The 21,607-nt window shown below is 45.6% G+C and overlaps 2 protein-coding genes across 7 annotated transcripts in view; one reads left to right on the forward strand and one right to left on the reverse strand.

Moving 5' to 3' along the window:
* The window catches only part of LOC138295831 (myosin-7-like), a 228,303-nt gene extending 210,532 nt beyond the window's left edge, over positions 1 to 17,771 (reverse strand). For 4 of the 5 annotated variants that reach the window (XR_011203695.1, XM_069234387.1, XM_069234390.1 and 1 more), the window contains exons 1-2: positions 17,659 to 17,771; positions 8,752 to 9,167 (exon numbers count right to left, since the gene is read on the reverse strand). Coding sequence is in view for 4 of the 5 variants with exons in the window: in XM_069234387.1 (XP_069090488.1) it covers positions 8,752 to 8,985 (234 nt within the window). In the remaining variant the exon portion in view is untranslated. Of the gene's footprint in view, positions 1 to 8,751; positions 9,168 to 17,561 lie in introns of all 5 variants that reach the window. The other variant, XM_069234388.1, reaches the window with a different exon arrangement.
* Positions 17,772 to 17,873: 102 nt separating this feature from the next.
* The window catches only part of SANBR (SANT and BTB domain regulator of CSR), a 187,147-nt gene continuing 183,413 nt past the window's right edge, over positions 17,874 to 21,607 (forward strand). Inside the window, exon 1 of one of the 2 annotated variants that reach the window (XM_069234392.1) lies at positions 17,874 to 18,071. The gene's annotated coding sequence lies outside the window, so the exon portion shown is untranslated. Of the gene's footprint in view, positions 18,099 to 21,607 lie in introns of both variants that reach the window. The other variant, XM_069234391.1, reaches the window with a different exon arrangement.

The raw sequence follows: 21,607 nt of genomic DNA on the forward strand, positions 1-21,607 counted from the left end.
AAACAAATACATCATAACATAACACAGCCTAAGTTTCTTTCCGCAGCAGGACTCTAGGCTGCATAACTGACCAGTATCAAGTTTCTAGAACCCCCCGAAATATCTGCAGCGCGAGTGGAGGAGAAACGCACACAGACAAGAATGCGCAGTATGGCAGAGTTGTACAGCACTTACTTCTGCTGCTCCCCAAGACTGAGTTGACCTGCAAAAAAGCAAAAATAGTGTGCAAACGTAAGAAAAATGGCCCAGAAATGAAAGCCTACAAGTAACAGGGGCAGTCCCATAGGTGGGAGTTGCACACCAAAAGGAGGGTCAAATGTAAGCAATTTCCAACAGAAAAGGCCACACAAAAGAACGAATTACAAGAGGTAGGCGTGGTCTAAACTCACAGATGAGAAACATCATGCCTCATAGAGGCAGCGCATGCGCTGCCTAGACAAGACTTAAAAATGGTTGACAAAAAGTCGAAAAAATCCAGTCAAAAAGTGATTGAGGGGGTAGGTCAATCCAGATCAGCTCTAACTGGTATGGAAAGGAAAGAATGGACGTCAGAGCGCCGAGGTGGTGCCTATATAGGTATCGTGCACGTCACTTCTGGCTCAGAGATGTAGAACCGAACTATGCCACCTACCGCACGTGCAGGAGTACTGCTAGAAACTCTTCCGGATCCAGTCTGACATATTATTCAAAGGTAAGGAATCTGCAGCTAGAAATCTTTATCAGATACTGTCATAAAGTCATAGTGGTGCATTATGGTGTGTACTATCAACTACCTACAGCAGCTTGCGGGATCCCCTCTAAATCCCCCACATTAAGGGAAGGCATCTTTGAGTAGCAATTGTCTCTGTGTAGATGTTCTCACACTACACAACCATTCCAGCATTTCCTCTGGAGACAAGAAATGTGAAATCAGTTGTGGTATAATATCATGACTTTTAATTTAACATCCCTGACCGTCTTCTTGGCCATATTAATTAAAATGTTTTTGCTGTTTTTTTCTGCCTCCATGAAGCCAGAAATAGAAAAATGCTGGTTGATCCAATTGAACAAGCAGGTAGGAAAGCACCCTTTTTGACATAGTTATCCCCAACATTTTGCCTGGTTTCTGATGCGGCTTTGACTGTTAGGGCACTGGATCCCTGCTAACCAGCTCCCCAGTGGCAGACCTCTTTCCCCAAAACTGCACAGTTGTTTTGCACAAGTGGCAAACTCTTTAGCTACCACTATACGTCCCTATTAAATGACACCCCTGATACTAAGAAAGGTTTCCGAGGGCTGCAGCACCAATTGTGCCATCATCAGGGTCCCCTCACCTAACCCACACAATGCTGCCATTGCAGAATGCAGGTGTTGTGCATTCTAAATTGAAAACACGACCAGTCACACACCCCTGTGTGCCAGGTGCCCTGTATCACTGAATGTGCCGGGTGTAACTAACCCCTAAGGCTGGGTGCATGCAGGTACATGTGAGGGCATATATGAATGAACAGGTACGCCCCTGCTATGCCTCTGTCAATTATGAGACACAGAAAATGCACAGAGGTGCCATTGTAAATGTATGTGCTGGACACTGGTCATTGTGAGCTCCCCAGCTACATGACGGCTTCTCTGAATCTTGGGATGTTTGGTAACTCAGAATAAGAAACCCTCACTAACCCCACTGATTGATTTATTTAAAAGAAAATGCACATAGAGAGCACCTTAGAGGTGCCCCCCGAAAATCTACTAGCTACTTGTGTGTCGACTGACTAGTCCTGACCAGTTCAGCTGCCGCAGACGCGTTTCTGGTCCCCCAAGGTGAGAGCCAGCACTCTTGATGGCCTGAGACAAAAGCCTGCACTGGGCAGAGGTGCGACCTCCTCTCCCAGACAGGATGAACATTCTAAGGCGGGAAGCATCAAAGGCTTTGCCGCTTTGGTAATGCGATCCATGTCTCTTCAGATGATGGAGATGACCAAATCACCCTGTCCTGACCCCACTTTTGGCGGCAGCACAGGTGGGAAAATTAGTTACATTAGGTGTGCCCACTTCATGCCAGTCCCACCCCTAAGGTGGACGAGCTGAAGTGGACACTGCTTTTTAAATTCGTCTATCTTGTTTGGAAAGAATTAGGCTAAGTTTAGGGTTGTGCCCACTTCCCAGCAGAAGTGGTCATAAGAAGGGTGTAGTCACCCTAAAGGTGGTCAGCCCATTGGCTACCACCTTGCACAATGGAGTATTTAGGTGGCACACCTGAACCCTAGAACTCAGATTTCGAAATCCTAAGAAGACCCAGACAAAGAAGTGGAAAAGATGAAGCAGCTGACCTGGAACCAGCCCCTCTGGCCTACCTGCTGACCTCAAAGTATCCTGCACAAGAAGCCAACTCATCCAGCTTTCAGTGAAGACTCAAGTCTCCCGTGAGCAGCAGACTTGCCCTACAAGAAGAAACTCCAAAGAAAAGACTCTGCAGCTGCCGGAACCCCAGAAACCCAACACCAGAAGTGACCACTGCACCTGACAGGCAGGGCCAAGGTGAAGCCAACTGATGGAGCCAATGCGGGTCCCTCGCTGACCAGAGACTTGGACTCTCCCGGGATGCCTGTAGCCTTTGCAAACAGGCCTATTCTCCCACAGACTTGCAGAGAGAGAAAATCCAACATCTCCAGCAACCACTGCACCCGTGAACTCTGACCCCAGCTGAGGTGGCTCATTGGTGCCAACAATGTCCCCCGGCTCCCAAGAACTCAAGTGCACACTGCCGGACTCCCCCACAAAGCCTGCAGCCTCAACACACAGAACCCCCTGACTGCGAGTGCTCCCGGATGTGAAAACTGGATGCCTAATCACATCCCTGCATCCGTCGCACACGAGAAGAGGACCAAAGGTGCACCTACGTCCCAAAGCACCCCAAGTCTACTACCTACCTGTTTGTTGTCCCTGACTGGCTTCCTATCGAGAGCCTGCAGCCGGTCTTCACAAGGACCAAACTCCCATAGGAAACCATTGGGCTCCAGACACCTTCGTACACCTCTGCCCCCGGCTGCCCCATTACTGCCTGGTTTTACCTGTTGATGCTGTTCTGATTAGTGCCCAGTACTTACCTTAACTCCCTGAGAATGGCTTTGTAGGTTGTTGTTAACCCTGTGTTTGCTAAACATTGTTTTCCTCCATAGGATAACATCAAGAGAACTCTGAAAATTGCACTGTCTATTTTTGAAACTGCAAAGTATTTATGCTTAAAAGTCTATTTACCTGATTTCGAAGATCTTGGGTTTTAAACATATATAAAAAAGAATTGATATATTTCTAAATTGGTCTAGGATTTATTCTTTGTCTCATTTATTGCATATGTGAGTACAACAAATGCTTAGCACTACCCTCTGATAAGCCTAACTGCTCCCCTACACTACCACAAAATAGAGCATTAGTACTATCTAGTTTTGCCTCTGCAATACCAATTGGGGATCCACTGGACTCTGCACAGTGTATTTCATTTTAGTGCACTATATACAGAGCAAGCTTCCTACAAAGCACGACTCTCAGAATAAAAGTCTACAATATTCTCTCACTGTAACTTAAGTAGAAGGAATCAATATTAGTCCATGTGGGCCACAGATCTCACCATGGTCTAGGTTGGAATTTTACTACTGTTAATCATTGCCTCTAATTCTGTCTCTCACTGGGGAGTCACCATCTTCCATGAGGGCTAGTCTCAATCACACACAGTCAAATATTTTACACCACAACTATCTCCTTGCCAGAACAAGTGCCAAGTGGGCCTTGCACATACAGGCCCTCATTCTGACCCTGGCGGTCGGCGGAGAGACGGCGGTCGGACCGCGAACAGACCGGCGGTATTAAAAATGGCATTCTGACCGCGGCGGTCCCCGCCGCGACCGACCGCCACTTCTCCACTCCGACCGCCACGGCGGTCATGACCGTGGGGCTGGAGTTTGCGCACTCCGGCCCGGCGGTCGTCCCAAGACCGCCAAGGGTATTATGACCCTGCCTACCGCCGCGGTTTCTTGCGGGCGGGAACCGCCGTGCGAACCATGGCGGTAAGCACTATCGGGGCCAGGGAATTCCTTCCCTGGCACTGATAGGGGTCTCCCCCACCCCCCACTACCCACCCGAGTCCTCCCCCCACACCCTCCACCCCCCTGCCACCCCCCAGAGGTGGTACGAACCCCCTCCCCACCCCCACCCCGACATGCACATACATGCACCCCGACATGCACACACCCCCAACATGCACATATACACACCCCCTACACACACATACACAACGGGGACACATACCCGCACACATACATGCAGACATGCGCACCTGCCGAACAGCACACATTACCCATAGACACAGCAGCACCCCCCGCCCGCATACACGCACTCACACACCCCCTCTACACACTCACACGCACACCCCCATGCACGCCCACATCACACAACACCCCCCCACCCCCTCCCCTCACGGACGGTCAACTTACCTTGTGCGTTGGTCCTCCGGGAGGCGACGGGAGCCATGGGGAGGTGACCGCCAACAGAAGACCGCCAACAGAAGACCGCCAACAGAAGACCGCCACACAGAAATGTGGGTCGTAATTCTGTGGGCGGTGTTCTGCTGGCGTGGCGGTGGAGGTTGACCAGTCTCCACTTTCCCGCCGACCGCCAGTGTGGCTGCTGGCGGTTTTCCGGCGGAACGCTCCCAGCGGTCAGAATGCGCACAGCGGCATACCGCCGCGGTCGGCGGTCTTCACCGCGGCGGTAACTCGGCGGTCTTGAGAAAAGACCGCCAAGGTCAGAATGAGGGCCACAATGTTGCCATCTGGGACTAATTGAAGCATAAGAGCTGGAAGGGAAATGTATGTTTGACTGGGGCCTATTTTAGCTCAATATTAGCACCCACTCCTGAGCACATCTTTCCCTACGAACAAAACTAGAACTGCCACTGCAACTAGTATGCATCAAAAGGAGTCAGTGCAGCCACAATAGTGCAGCCACCAGTGAGAGGTCAAAGAACGGCAGCTATCATGGAGTTTCGTTGGCTGTTACCCTTGTTGTAGATATTCAAAACCAGATATTTACAATGATACAACATACACTTACACAATCCATTTCAATCCATGTTTAGGTGTAGTCAGTTAAAGGTGTGGTGCTTAATGGGTGACAAAAATGACAACTCTTCTCTAGGCCTCATACGACGCTGTCAGAAAGCACTGATTCTGTACTCTGGATGTAAGAAGAACAACTCACCCCTCTGCCTCTCGCTACCTCCACCACTGACCTCAAGAGAAAACATGTAAGGGCATATAACAGAAATGGGGAAAGGGGAATAGGAATATTGAGAAAAGAGAGGCACCAGACACCTCCCCTCTGACTCATTACTCTGCTGGACACTGACACATGAATGTTGAAGTGGGTATCTGAAAAACATCCTGATGAACCCTGTGTTGTGCGTGTTATGGTGTGGGTTATGGGATGTGTGTGTGTGTGTGTGTGTGTGTGTGTATCTGTGTGTTCATTCAAAGGCAAAATAAATACAAAAGACTTTAGCATTGCTTAAAGTCAAATGTTCAGAACAGTTCAAAGTATGTTTCTCAACACAACCTGAATTAATCAAACTCTCCAAGAAGCAACTATTCTTTCACATGAAATCCTGAGTCCAAGTAGCAAGGTTCTGGCTGTGGTACCACTATAGCATATGAATGCCTTGAAACACAAGGAAGCTGTACTTGATTATCGAAGGTGGCAGCTGCCACCTCTAAACAAAGTGAGAATTCAAGAACTGCTTGGAAATGTAGTTCATCATTGCAACACCATTGCAGGTGTAATTTCCACATATGCAGTCTCGCAGCAGGCAGTGCAAACACTTTGTAAACATCACCGCCTTTCCTACTCACAAGCGGGTTTTAACTATTACAAATCTGTGCCCACCGAGCCTGAAGTGGTAAGCCACGCCTCCAGATATACCTCTTCACACTTTCCTTCCATGCCCCCGTGAGAAATTGTAGAATGCTATTTGTGGGCACATATTGAGGAGAAACAATAGAACTACCGGAGCAGTGGATGGGGATTCTGGCAGGACTAACCTGGCCTGCAACGGCTGCAGGAAGAGGAGCAGAGGAATATCCCCTTGCACATCGTGACTTAAGATGGCGCCAGTGCACATGAGTGTGCCAGGAGCCCTGGTCCCATCCATGACAGGGATAGTCCACTGAGGGGCTTTAGTGTAGTGGCTCTGCCGAGACAAGGAAAAGAATGCCAATTCTCTTGAGTGATCCATGAACACCAACATAAGCAGGTCTGGTTCTCAATTTACTTGACTAACAGATCTGATGAGTTGGAAGAGTGTCTGAAGGGAATTGCACCGTGTTGGAAACAACTGTTTAGGGCCTTGCTGCAATAAGAGGATCGTAGGTCATAATGTGATGAACACCATGGCTAGCTTCATAGACAAAAGAAACTGGCTTTCTCCCAAGTTGCAGAAATAAAGAATAAAGGTCCTTCTGTAGAGGGGATGGAACAGTTACCTGCCAATCACTCGATGAAGTGTCATGTAGATGTCGTGAAAGCTCTGGCCACAACCCTGAGAATACTGGAAATGGCTGAAAAATGGTCAACTGCAATTGAGCCCGGACTGGTGGAGATAGAGACGAAAATGATGCAAATGGGATATACAATGATGGCTGTGGACCTGAAGGCAGATGGTTCCTGGGGCAGAGGGGACTATGTGAAACTTTAGTAGCATAAATAGACAAGCTTCTGGCATTGGATGAGAGGGTAAAGATGTTAGAGAACTCAAAGCATGCTTAAAATATAAGAATTTGTAAGTTACCCCACCATACCACCCACTACCTTTAGAAAGCACCTTAAATGAAGAGATGCAGTCTTTTTTCAGCTCACATTTTTTGCCAGCGAGATGAGAGGGTATAACCTTAGTCCAGAACATAAACTGATTACCATTCCATTACTCATACACCTCTAAAGATAATGGAGGTAGCATCATCGTAGTCACACTCACCATCACATAACTGAGCGATCCTGTTCTCAAAAGATCAGAATTATTACAGCAACACCTTCAGACACAAGGTCGATCCTACTATTCTCCGATCTGGGTGACAATACTCAGGTAAGTAGGAGGGAACTCCAAGAAGTGAGAACGGGGTTCCTGTATCCGGGTATTGCTTCATTCCTTTGATACCCAGCCTGACTGAAGGTGCTCCTTGATGCAAGTGTAATGTAATGTATTTACTCAAACAGAGTTGGACAGTACATTTCAAGAGAATATTAAATCTGATGTTGCATAAATGATGCGGCTCAGAGGCTTAGTGAACCGTGGGACTGCTGTGAAGCCCAATCCTTTTTAAGGCATTACTGCTACAAGGATAGTTTGGAGAAACAAAAGGAACATGAATATAGGAGTATTACTGTGTAATGTCTCCCAAGTGTTGGTTTTCACATTCTCCCTGCACTTTATCAGAATTGTTTTCCCTGCCTTCCCCTCCTTTATCCTACTCTTTTATTCTATTGGCGTCTGTGTGGCATGTCTAGACTAATTTTCTCACCAGTTCGAGGGGTATTCAAAACAAAGTACATCTGAATTGTGTCACAAGGTAAGTACACAATAATGTAAACTGTTTATTACACTTATGTTGAGTAATGTATGGGTGTCTCTAAAAGAAAAACAATTCAAAGTAAATTATCAATCAGTTTATCAAGGGCAGAAGAAGAGTGTAGCCATACAAGTGAATTTAGCCATTAAGGGCCAGATGTAGAAAGCTGTTTGCATGGTGCAAAGTGCGAAAATCGCAGTTTGCGCCATGCAAAAGCCTTTTGCGATGCACATTCACAATTTGCGAGTCGGTACCGACTCGCAAATTGTGAATGTGACTCGCAAATAGGAAGGGGTGTTCCCTTCCTATTTGCGACTCGCATCGCAATGCTAAATTGCTTTGTGACCGCGAATGTGGTCGCAAAGCAATTCGCAGTTACCAGCAGTGTCACACTGGTGGTAACCCATTCGAAAAAGGGAAGGGGTCCCCATGGAACCCCTTCCCCTTTGTGAATGTTGCCAATAAGGGTTTTTCAGAGCAGGGAGTGGTCCAATGGACCACTGCCTACTCTGAAAAACCAAAACCAAAAGGTTTCGTTATTTTTTTTATTTTGCAACTCGTTTTCCTTTCAAATAAACGGGCTGCAAAATAAAAAAAAACTGCTTCATTTAAAAAGCAGTCACAGACATGGAGGTCTACTGACTTCAGCAGGCCACCATCCCTGTGAGTGCAGGGACTCGCTATGGGGTCGCAAAATGCGACCCACCTCATTAATATTAATGAGGTGGGTCTTTGCGACCCCATAGCGACTCGCAGTCGGTATCTGAGACACCGTACTGCATCCGATTTTGCGAATCGGAAATTGCGAGTCGCACCAACTCGCAATTTCCAATTCGCAAAATCAGACTTTGCTACATCTGGCCCTAAGTGCTTTAAGTGCTGTTCCTGGCAATACTCAAGACCACCAAAATGCAGTAGATTTGTACGAAGCATAAACAACAGAGCATAAGCAAGCCTCTCTTGGGGTGTACTTAGAAAACATGAATTTAGGCTAAAATGAAGTACTCAATAAAACTGATAGCCAATCAGGAACCCACATACATAAATTTGAATTCTAAAACATGTAACACAAGTGTTCAGCTTGAACTCAGTAAGGCAAAAGTGAACATGTCTATTAAAAGAACAAGTTGGTGGTGAAGAATCTGATTAATGTTTTTACCTGTGTGGATATGCTGTTAGTCTTTCTGATGGGAACACTCTTTGTTATTTTCTTGGCAGGCATGCTGTTGGGCGTACTACTGTTTTGGATGCCCAAAGATACCCCAGCAATACTAGGAAGCGCGTCAGACCTTGATCTTCTAGGATATGATGGTGAACTATAATGATTTACAGGTGCAATAATTTTCACAGTGCTTCCGCTTATTCTCATAACTGCGTGCTTCTGTAACGACATTTTCTACACACAGTATCCAACAAGTGTACAACAGATTTTGTCCATCTTTAGGAGCCAGAACAGACAGCTGATTTTACTACAAGAGTATGAATTACGCTTCTCTGGAGCAGCTCTGATTATCCCTGAAAAGGGAAACTCGTCCTTCACTGAACTTGTCTGAAACACCGAACATTGTCCATGGCCTACAACAAAAACACAATGTTTCAAAGTAAAAAACTGTTCTAGAAATAGGCAACTACATCTAGTCTTAAACTGAATTTGAAAATGCTGATAAATGATAACAATACTACAGTAATTATATACGATGGTACATTGATACAAAAAAACAAAAACAAAGCACTAGTAGCCTCAACCAAAGGACTGAATTATTAAACACTAATTAAAATCAAATTGTGGGTGTATTAAGACTCCACTATGCCTTAAGTAGTGATGGAACAGGACAAACATGATCTGCTATGAACTGCTGTCTGAAACATATAATGAATAAACGTGTGTACATTTGAAAAAGAATGCTTTGAAGTGGACTATTAATTGTTGATTTACCTTACCACCCAACAAACTATTTATGACCTTTTTGATAAATACTCTGTATGTATTCATATTGTTACACCACCTTACTCCTGTAAAGGAGCAGTCCACCTGAAGAATTACTAACTGAAATATAAATGTTTGAATTTAAGAAAATAATAAGTGGATGGGACAGCAGATTGCGGTGTGTCTAGGCAACATAACAATATAAGTTCAAAAATGACTATATACTCCTTGAGCATGTATTCAATTGCCCAGCAAGTTCTGTAATTCGTGGTCCATGTTCAAATCCTTCCAAACAGTTTTTAAACTCATAATCCATACAGAATCCTATTGTCTTAATTTCAACTCAAGAGTCCCTCCCATCGCATCATTCACAATATGTTCAGTACCATGAAATTTAAATCCTAAACGTTGACACTGACCTTCACACCCTATTGTCTGTACCACAATGAGATATTTTGGATCATTCTGTTTCAATGCTCTTAAGTGCTCAGCCGTTTTCTCTCTCAGTGTCTTAACAGTGTTTCTATAGATCTTATTGCATTTACATATTATAACATCACCACATATTGTGTACTACAATCCATACGTGTACTAGTCATGAATTCGCGAGAGTCACCATAACAGAATTGTTTCCTTTTATCATCTGTCCATCGACACATATTGCAGTGTCCACATTTGAAAAAGCCCTTCAATATATTACATAACAAAGACCTGTGCACTATTGCTGTGGGGTAACTTGGACTAATTATATTCCTAAATGTCCACCTTTTACGAAATGTGATAGTAGGGTGTTTAGTTATATATGATTTCAGCATCTATGCCACAGTAGTTTTTGAATTTGTTTTTTTTGTTTGTTTGATAATTTTATACTGTGAACCCCCATCCATATGGATAAGGATTCAATAGTCAAAATGGGGAGCACCCTGTCTTCCATTCCAGCATTTGTGACCCCAAGGCATCATGGTAAATGCAGTCATTAGCACGAATTTGAATAGAGTTTTGAAAGTTTTTCACCATAAGTTGGTGCGATGAGTGCCGTATCTTCGGACACGTGTTTCTGGCTATTTGGCCGTCATCAGCGAAGAGCAACGTGTAGCTGGCGGGGTTGCTTGAAATGCCGCCTTGAAAGTATTCACAGGTTTAAGTACCACTCAAGAAGGCGCACAGGTGCTTCGCCCGAGCTCGTCAGCTCAGAGGCTCACGGAAGCCTTAATTACAACAGTCAAAATGGGGAGCACCCTGTCTTCCATTCCAGCATTTGTGACCCAAAGGCATCATGGTAAATGCAGTCATTAGCACGAATTTGAATAGAGTTTTGAAAGTTTTTCACCATAAGTTGGTGCGGCGAGTGCCGTATCTTCGGACACGTGTTTCTGGCTATTTGGCCGTCATCAGCGAAGAGCAATGTGTAGCTGGCGGGGTTGCTTGAAATACCACCTTGAATGTATTCACAGGTTTAAGTACCACTCAAGAAGGCGCACAGGTGCTTCACCCGAGCTCGTCAGCTTAGGGGCTCACGGGAGCCTTAATTACAACAGTCAAAATGGGGAGCACCCTGTCTTCCATTCCAGCATTTGTGACCCCAAGGCATCATGGTAAATGCAGTCATTAGCACGAATTTGAATAGAGTTTTGAAAGTTTTTCACCATAAGTTGGTGCGGCGAGTGCCGTATCTTCGGACACGTGTTTCTGGCTATTTGGCTGTCATCAGCAAAGAGCAATGTGTAGCTGGCGGGGTTGCTTGAAATGCCGCCTTGAAAGTATTCACAGGTTTAAGTACCACTCAAGAAGGCGCACAGGTGCTTCACCCGAGCTCGTCAGCTCAGAGGCTCACGGGAGCCTTAATTACAACAGTCAAAATGGGGAGCACCCTGTCTTCCATTCCAGCATTTGTGACCCCAAGGCATCATGGTGCCCGTGAGCCTCTTGCTGACGAGCACTGGCGATGCACCTGCGTGCCTACTGAGTGGTACAAAAACCTGTGAAGACGTTTGGCGGCATTTCAAGCGACCCCTTCAGTTACATACGCTCTCTGCTGATGACGGCCGAAAGCCAGAAACACGTGTCCAGAGATACGGCACTTGCTGCACCTACCTTAGGTGAAAGACTTTCTACAACGATACAGCACTTGCAGCACCTACTTAGGGTGAATACATTTTTGAAAAATTCTCGCTATTTATATTTAAATGACTGCATTTACCATGATGCCTTGGGGCTATTTTCTGCTTGAATGCAAGGCAGTGTGCTCCCTTTTTCTTTTTGGAGGTCTAAATGACGGCTCCCGTGAGCCTCTTGCTGACGAGCACTGGCGATGCACCTGTGCGCCTACTGAGTGGTACAAAAACCTGTGAAGACGTTTGGCGGCATTTCAAGCGACCCCTTCAGTTACATACGCTCTCTGCTGATGACGGCCGAAAGCCAGAAACACGTGTCCAGAGATACGGCACTCGCTGCACCTACCTTAGGTGAAAGACTTTCTACAGCGATAAGGCACTTGCTGCACCTACTTAGGGTGAATACATTTTTGAAAAATTCTCGCTATTTATATTTAAATGACTGCATTTACCATGATGCCTTGGGGCTATTTTCTGCTTGAATGAAAGGCAGTGTGCTCCCTTTTTCTTTTTGGATGTCTAAATGACGGCTCCCGTGAGCCTCTTGCTGACGAGCACTGGCGATGCACCTGTGCGCCTACTGAGTGGTACAAAAACCTGTGAAGACGTTTGGCGGCATTTCAAGCGACCCCTTCAGTTACATACGCTCTCTGCTGATGACGGCCGAAAGCCAGAAACACGTGTCCAGAGATACGGCACTCGCTGCACCTACCTTAGGTGAAAGACTTTCTACAGCGATACGGCACTTGCTGCACCTACTTAGGGTGAATACATTTTTTAAAAATTCTCGCTATTTATATTTAAATGACTGCATTTACCATGATGCCTTGGGGCTATTTTCTGCTTGAATGCAAGACAGTGTGCTCCCTTTTTCTTTAAGGATTCAATAGTGTTGGGTTATTTTGTAACATGGTTAGTTATGGAGTGTTCTGACTGAGGGTTGACAATTTTTGCTCTATTGTGGACTGGGGAACTAGAGATGACTGACACAATAGGATAAATGATAGATTTTCGATATTATGATTTATAAATTTTATATTATGTTGGGATTCTTCTTCCCAGTCCACGACTGATGGGGATATCGATGTAATACTTGTATTTGGAGTGGCTAAGTGTGTTGTTTTCAGTTTGGTTTTGCACTGTAATTCTGTGAACTTGGTGAAAACTTTGGATTCAATATGATTTTAATATTTTAAATCCACCATATATACTAGATAGGAAATAATAAATGTGTAAGGTACCTGTTATATATTTTCTTTAATGACACTTGGGTGTTGTCACTATTCCTCATGCTTATAAGCACGAGTAGATAGAGACACTATTTGAGGTTGTACTTAATTTGTCACAAATGACTGCATAGCAAGATAATATATGTGCTGGACACTGGTGACATTAAGATTTTATTGTGGATTTTTGGTTCCCTTGTGCATGATTTTGTTATTATTTTTTATAAATGGTGCTTCTGTCCACCATGCTACTATGTGTTACATACTGTTGGGATTGGGAAGGGCTTATTAGTATCTAGTTTATGAATTTATTTTTAATGAAATGTGATGTTTTCACTTATACCTCAACCAAGTTGGTTATTTTTAATTGATATGTAATGTTAAATATTTTTAAATTTGTAAATATAGTGTATGTTATTAGTATGTCTATTTGTAGCCCTGGAGAGCTTCCAAATGAATGAAATGTGTTGGCTGCAAGAATATAGTTATATATAGGCTACACACAACTTTCAAGTTCAAATTGTTTTTCAATTAAAGGGATTCTTCATAAGTACAATATCAGATCATCTTGTATTGTGCCATAACGTTCTTAAGAAACAATACTTTGTGTATACTTTACTTGTTTATCATCATTGTTTTATGAGGGTGTTGACTGCTAACATTAATCATATGATTAATGTTCACATTTCACTCAGTTCTTCCAACTGCAAATTGCCCGAACCAGGACTGCATTTCACACTGGGCTTAAAGATGAACAACATAGGTTTTCAATGCTTATTGGTGCAGTGCCCAAGGGTCTGGTGTAGTGTGGTCATGTCAAAGCACTGAATGCTAGCATCAAACGTATGGTCTATGGTATAGCTGTGGGTCACAAATAGAAGAATATTGCTTTATAAATGTAATACCTCTTTCTTAGTTCATGTAGCTCTTGGCAACCTAAAAACTATTCACTCTACAGAGCTACTTTCAGTTTCTGCTACACAACCCCTTATTTGGGCCACTATTATACAGGCTTTCTATTAGCAGGGCTCGATAAATCTACTCAACCACTCGCTATGGCAAGTCTTATTTGATCAGATTGAGCTATTTTTAGAACTTAATTGCCCCTTCTGGCGAGTTGACAAAGAACAGGTGTTGTGTTCAATTGAAAAGTGAAAGGGCAATAGAAGATTTAAATCTTGTTCTTAGGTCACATTTGCTCTGTGTTCACAGACAGAGGTTAAAAGATAGTTTGTCTTACAATTAATGTTCCTTCTGACTGCAGAGTTCCAGGACTTTGTAAGGTGAACTGTGTGACCTGCTGTTTAGAGTGCAAAATAAAAGGATATAGGGTGTCAGGTTTTTCCTAACACACAACATTTAAATGACTAAGTCAACTGTGCAAACATTCCACAATATAGTCCAGTAGTCGGGAAAGCCCATTTTTTACATTTCTGCATGATGAAAAAAAGCTTTTAATGGGATGAAAACAAATCATAATAGATTAAGTGTTGATGTGCAAAGGATGTCTTCTGAAACTGTCAGGAATAAGGCCTTGCGCGGTCCAGGTCTCGCCCGGAACTCTGCTGCGCTTTATGCGCACCACTTGTCACCCCCTCTTGTTCTAAAGATGACCATGTTCCTCATCCATTCGGCGACGGCCTTCATTCCTTCGTGGAGGTTGGATTTGGTGGTGAGGGAGAGGATCAGTTGGGTGTCGTCGGCGTAGGAGATGATGTTGAGGTTGTGCAGCTGGGCGACGCGGGTGAGCGGGGCCATGTAGATGTTGAAAAGTGTAGGGCTACGGGACGAACCTTGGTGAACGCCGCAGAAGATTTTGGAGGCTTTGGAGCGGAAAGGGGGGAGGCGGACGCTCTGGGTTCTGCCGGAGACGAAGGAGGTGGTCAACTCCAGAGCTTTGTCCCGGATCCCTGAGTTGTGGAGGCGTGTGCGTAGGATGCAGTGGCAGACTGTGTCGAAGGCGGCCGAGAGGTCCAGGAGGATGAGGGCCACGGTTTTGCTGTTGTCAAGCAAGGCCCTCATGTCGTCTGTGGCGGCGATGAGGGCGGTTTCCGTACTGTGGTTGCTGCGGAACCCTGACTGGGATGGGTCCAGGATGTTGTTTTCTTCGAGGTAGTGGGTCAGTTGTCTTCTGACGATCTTCTTGATGACCTTGCCCGGATATGGGAGCAGGGAGATAGGGCGGATGTTCTTGAGGTCTCTCAGGTCCGCCGTGGGTTTCTTGAGTAGGGGTTTGATCTCAGCATGCTTCCAGCTCTCGGGGTAGGTTGCGGTCTCGCAGGAGATGTTGATGACTTTGCGGAGGTGGGGTGCGATGGTGGCACTTGCGTTGTTAAAGATGTGGTGCGGGCATGGGTCTGACGGAGATCCAGAGTGGATGGAGCCCATGGTTTTGATTGTGTCGTCTTTGTTCACACTGGCCCAGACGAACAGGGGGTCGTAGTTGAAAGTGGGTGGAGAGTCTGAGGAGTCGGTGATTGGCGGGGTGGTCTGGCTGTTGAAGCTGTCATGGATGTCTGTGATCTTGTGGTGGAAGAAGGCGGCGAGGGAGTTGCACAGGTCTTGTGAAGGTGGGATGTTGACCTGGGATTGGAGAGTTCATTCACGATGTTGAAGAGCTCCCTGCTGTTGTGTGCGTTGTTGTGCAGGTGGTCTTTGAAGGAGGTTTTCTGGGAAGATCTGATGAGGTGATGGTGATTGCGGATGGCGTTCTTGAAGGCGGCATGGTTGTCCAGAATCTGTTCGAGGAGCCACTTTCTCTCCAGTTTCCGACAGGTTTGCTTGGAGGCTTGAAGGTCTGAGGTGAACCAGCTGGCTCTCTTGTTGGCACCTCTGTTGGAAGGTTTATTGAGCGGGGCGAAAGTGTTGGCACAGCCGTCAATCCTGCAGCAGAGGTTGCAGGCTGCGAGGTCGGGATTGGTGGGTTCGGTGGGTGGTTTTCGGGCGAGGCTGGTGTTCAGCTGGTTTTGGCTGATTTTGCTCCAGTTGCGGCAGAGGATCTGTTGGGTGCGGTGGTGCATGGTGGGTTTCTGGAAGGTGAAGTGGATGCAGCGGTGGTCGGTCCATGGGAGTTCGGTGGTGTGGCTGAAGGTGACGTGCATGTGGGCTAGCAGAGAAGACGGGGTCCAGCGAGTGGCCAGCAGAGTGTGTTGGGTTAGTGACGAGTTGTCTGAGTCCTAAGGTGGCGAGGTTGTCGATTAAGGTGGTGGTGTTGGGGTTGTTGTTATTCTCCAGGTGAAAGTTCAGGTCGCCGAGGAGGACGTAGTCAGCAGAGGCTAGGGCGTGCCTGCTGAAAAGTCGGCGTTGGAGTCACAGAACTGAGGCCAAGGTCTGGGGGGTCTGTAGATGAGGGTTCCTCTGAGGGTGGTGTGGATCTGGAAGTGCAGGTGTTCGGCAGTGCTGAGGGTGTCGTCGGTATAGGTCGTGACCCTGATGGTGTTCTTGTGGACAATGGCAATTCCGCCTCCAACTCCGTTGGTGCGATCCCTGCAGGTGATCTTGTAGACATCCGGAATGGCTATGGCGATGTCTGGGGCGAGGAGGTGTTCCTCCAGGTCACCGTCAGGAAGGCGACGTCCGGGGTGAAGGTGTCAAGCAGGTCCCAGAGTTTGTCGGCGTGTTTGCGTGTGGAGCGGGTGTTAAGTAGGATGCATCGGAGGTAGTTGCGGTCAGGCTCAGCAGGAGGTTTGGCGATTTGGAGGCTGGTGAGGCTGCAGTTCCGGCAGGTGAAGGGTCCCTGGGTGTGCTTAGGGGAGGCCAGGAAGCAGGCGTGTGCTCGTCTGGTGTTGAGTGCGTGTAATGGCGTTGCTGGCCGTGCTGGTCTTGGGGCCTGGGGGTCCTGGCGCTGGGCGCGGTCTGGCACAGACAGGCTTGCCTTAAGCGCGCCAGCGGCGCGTCCGTGCAGCAGCTGCCATATGAGAGGAGGTGGGAGAGAGTGGCAGCAGGGAGGAGGGAGGGGACAGCGAATGGGAGAGCAGTGGGGTGGGGCCGAAGGGACGCAGCAGCGGGAAGAGGGAAACTGAAGTGGAGGGAGTGGGGCGGGGCCGCAGGGACGCAGCTGCGGGAAGAGGGAAATTGAAGTGGAGGGGGAGCGGGGTCACAGGGACCAGCAGCGGGAAGAGGGAAATTGAAGTGGAGGGGGGGTGGGGCCGCAGCAGCAGGAAGAGGGAAATTGAAGTGGAGGGAGGGGGGGTGGGGCCACAGGGATTCAGCGGAAGGGGCTGAAAAAAAAAACAAAGAAAAAGGGAACCTGGAGCAGAGGCAGCACAGGCATGCAGTGCAGGGAAGCGACCTGCCTCACGCTGTATGTAGGGGGAATCTGAATGACACAATCAGACCAATGGATGAAGAGGGCTGGTTGAAATCCCCATTAGGATAGTATAACCAGTGCTGCAAAGGAGGAGGACCGTGCCAGATCTCAGATCCAACAGTTGGTTTGAGCTAAATCTTGAATCCAGGCAGGCCGCAGCGAAATATGCCTATTTCCAATATAATTTGTTGACATTGGGACACATTCAGTAGTACCTGCATATTGTCTACTTTCTGTTTGGATCAGTAACCTGCAGGCAGTGAGAGGATTTTATATTTCAGCTATGTCCAAAACAAAAGCCTGTTTTGCAGTTCGCCATCCCTACAGTAACATCACGCTCTATATCATCACTATGTGGTGAAATGCCCACAGGACCACGCTACACGCAGGTACCTTCCCTTCCGCGTCCAACTTCTCGAAGGCTAGAAGTGTGGGGGGGGTGGGCAGGATACAGGAGTGAGTGGGCTTCCTGTGGGTGGGGCGGCCTCACCTTGCTTCTGTGCTCTCAACTCTTCTCCCCAAGACTTGAAATGGCCGCGCGGGGGCGCCGCAACTGGCTCGAGGACCTTATGCCAGGCCACCACCCACCGCCGGTTGCTGGGATACGGGACGCTAACGCGCGGCGTCACTGCACTGCGGCAAGGACGTGGGGCGGAGCTGACGGCATGCGAGACACCAAGTAGGCGCGCTGTCACTGCCTCGCTCGCACTTCTATTGGATGAGGAACCAAGTAGGCGGGGTGTTTAGTTCGGTATTGACGGTGATTGGGGGACCTTATTCGTTCGATATACCGGTGTATAAGCTAGCTAGCAGGTGTTACATGGGTTCTATGTAGAATACAGGCGATAGGCATCGCAGCAGAAAGAGGACTGGTCTCATGAGGCTAGAGGGGACCGACCCAAGGCAAGTATAGAGCGGCTTCAGCATTCGGTGAGTCTTGATCCTTGGGATCCGTAGTTCCCTTGGTAGGATAATGCACCAGCCGTTTAACTCTTTCTTCACCACAGACTATTTATTGTGCCCCCACACACCCATTAGCAGTCAGTCTCACGTACAGCAGCTTTCATCTTCCACAGCAGCCTTTGGCATCCTACACGCATCTCTAAATGACCACATCCCTCATCCAGCATCGTGTGTGTGGCTGGGCAGCGTTTCTCTCTCGCACACCAGCCGGTGGCCACACAACTTTCGTTCTCGGAGTCATCGTGATCTACCTCTCACTGAAGCCTGCTCTGCACTATTGAGCATCTTTTTGTGCCTTCCCACGGAGCAAAATGTCCCATATCCCTGACTCAGCAGCTTGTGCTTCCCACAGCATCGGCCTTTGACATATATCGTCAGTTCCTACTGTCAGCAACGTGCATAAAATGAGCCGTTGCCTCTACTTAAGTCTGTACCCTATATTCTAATGAAGCTGAGGATGCTTGTCTGTAGTTCCTGGTAGAGTGCCCTCATATGAGAAGCATGCCAGATACTTAGTTGTTTTATAAATGTAATTGCATTTATATAGCTTTTACTACCCCTGAGGAGGTTTTGAAGCTCTTCGCGGCAAATAGTATACTACTTTGAAAACAAGAGTAGATTGGTTTGTAAATAATTTACTCAATTTTTCCTTCTTAATTATAGAGTAATTGTGTTGTATTTGTGCTCTCGAGATCTTGTGCATTTCCTCCAGTTTTATGATACCATTATATTAATAGAAGTACATTTTAGAGAGAACATATTAGTCATTAGTGGGAGAGTGTGACGTGCCCATTTTACCTGAATGAGTAGATAGATTGAGCGTGGTTTGAGTATTGTTATGAGAGTCAGTTTGAGTTTGAAAGCTTTGGCATGAGTCAACAATTGGAGAATGAGCAAGATTTTGATCAGCATAATAAGAGTGCATGCAGGGATTGGAGGGAAATCAAGATGGGTATTGTACTGAATGTAATTTTTACATATACTAATAAAGATACACACTAATGTAATTACATGCACCACATTTATATATTTAAACATACACAGTATATGCTATATATATATACATATATATATATATATACACACACACACAGTGCATAAATATACATGGTATATGCAGATAGATGCAATGGAAGATGAAGGATCACAAGGAAACAACAGCCAGCCAGGGCAAAAAGCTGGATCCCAAAGGATGCAATGAGTCACAAGAAAATGTAATATCCAAGAAAGAAGTGACTCAAACAGATGATCTCACCAAAGAACAAAAATATATTTCTACTACAATGTTTCAACTTCTGCCTTCCTCAGGTAGTACAAGATGGTTTGCTCAGTGGCTACACATTTGACACTGCTGGATTTTCAAAAAGCATCATGAGTGAAGGTTCCAATTGGAATGTGGAATCATTGCAGTCCTGAGAACTCTTCAGATATGCAGAAATCAAGTGATATTGTCAGGATGCAGTGGTTTTAAACGGTACATCCAGAAGTTTTCTCTGATGTCCAGTAGTTCTTCCTTTAAAACATGTTCCACAGGGAAAATCTTAAAATCTGATAGTAATTGGTCCACAGGGTTAAAATGATTGGCTACAGGCTGGTCAAGTTTCTTGTTAATTATTGCTGATTTGTGGTTCCTAAATCATGTACAGGGGTCATTCACTGGTTGGCCTACATATTGTTTTTTACAGCTTTGGCGTTGGCACTGAATCACGTAAATAATGCATATTGAGCTACTTGTAAGATGCTGTCTTATTCCATAGGTCCTTCTTGTAACACAGCTAGTTACTGATGATGTTTGTAAAAGGTATCCACATGTGATGCACCTTTTAGAATCACAGCAATGAACTCCTGCATTTGTTACAGCATGCTTAAGTTTAGCTCTCACAATAAGCTATCGTAAATTGGGAGCTCTGCGGTAAACAATGACTGGCAGTTTTGGAAAAAGCTTTTGCAATTTTTCACAAGTGGATAGAAAGGGAAAAGTTGTTTGTATTATATTTCTGTAGTTGAACGCTGATGGATGATAGTCAACCACAAATGGGATTCTGTCACTTTTGTTTCTTCTGTTGGTATTCCAAATAAGTGCTTCTCTGGGTAACTGCAAAGACTTGTCAGTTTGTTGCAGAATGATATGCAGAGGATAGCCTCGCTTTTTAAATAATGTAATAAGCTCCTGTAGATGGTCTTTACAAGTGACTTCATTGCTGCAGATGCATCTTATTCTGAGTGCTTGGCTGTAGATGATGCTGAGTTTAGTGTGGCGTGGGTGACATGAAGTCCAGATAGATACAATGTTTATATACACATACACAGATATATTGTTATACAAGTTGCTGTGTGTGCTCTTTCCATGAAACTGCTCAGTGGTGCTCTATGGATGTTGGGTTAGGTAAATACCTCTGAGATTTGGCCTCCTGTGACTGGAGTACCCTCTTCTGTGCTGAATGGTCTGAGAGTGGTTTGGCCCCCAAGGTTACATTTTTGTCTCTTGTTCTCGCTACTGCCGTAAGTTGTCAGTGAGCTTTGTGATCAGTTAGGAAAGCCCTTAACCAATCTTCTGAAGGTAATATAGTTTTCATTAGCCCTTATCTCTGCTGGTAACAAGTTTCACAGTTTAGCTGCTTGTACAAAGGAAGACATGCCCTAATGCATTTTTTTTTCTTGTACACTGGAATTGTGAGACAAAGTGCTAGCGTAGAGATTAGGTTCCAGTTCTGATTCTGTTTGGTGATTTTCCTCCTGATGAATATAGAGCATTTACAATGTAATGCCTTGTGGCTTATACAGAGCAGCGCTAAAGTCGATCTTCTGGCAACGGCTTAGCAGTGGAGGGAAATCGAGGCAGTGGAAGACACAGCAGTCCTAGAAAAATCATACAAAATGTACTAGCCCTGCAGGTCTAGTAACTTGAATAATCTACTTGAACTAACTGTAATGTACTTGACCCATAAACTGGACTCAAAATGTGTGATCCTAGGCAAATATCTTATGGAGCTACCTTTTTCCTTATTATCACATATGAAAGCACCTTCAAATATGCAAGTTCAGTATTTCTGGTGTACAAAAAAAGGTTTTTTTAAGCATTTGCTCCATGTACAATGCAAATCTGGACCAGATATAAGCTACCCATGACCCTTGACTTGCATCTTAGTATACTAGTAACATTGGTGTTAGGACAAGGGTGGGAATATTTCTCAGTTCATGTTAAAAAACACACTTTTAATAAATATATTACTAAGTGATGATGTGGTAGCGCACTGTCATTTACAGACAGTACATTTTCCATTGAAATGGCAACAAACCTTCCCACTAACATGCAGTTTTAATGATAAAATTACATAGTGCATAATCAATGTTTGGAAATTGGGTTTCAGCAACATTATTTATCATTTGTACATCACCAGGTAAAATTTTCTGATTTGTTTTCAACCTATAAAAATCTTGTTTTCACCACACAGATTTAGAAAAATACACTTTTA

This window comes from Pleurodeles waltl, chromosome 5 (genome assembly GCF_031143425.1).
Source record: "Pleurodeles waltl isolate 20211129_DDA chromosome 5, aPleWal1.hap1.20221129, whole genome shotgun sequence".
In the NCBI taxonomy this organism is placed as follows: Eukaryota; Metazoa; Chordata; class Amphibia; order Caudata; family Salamandridae; genus Pleurodeles; species Pleurodeles waltl.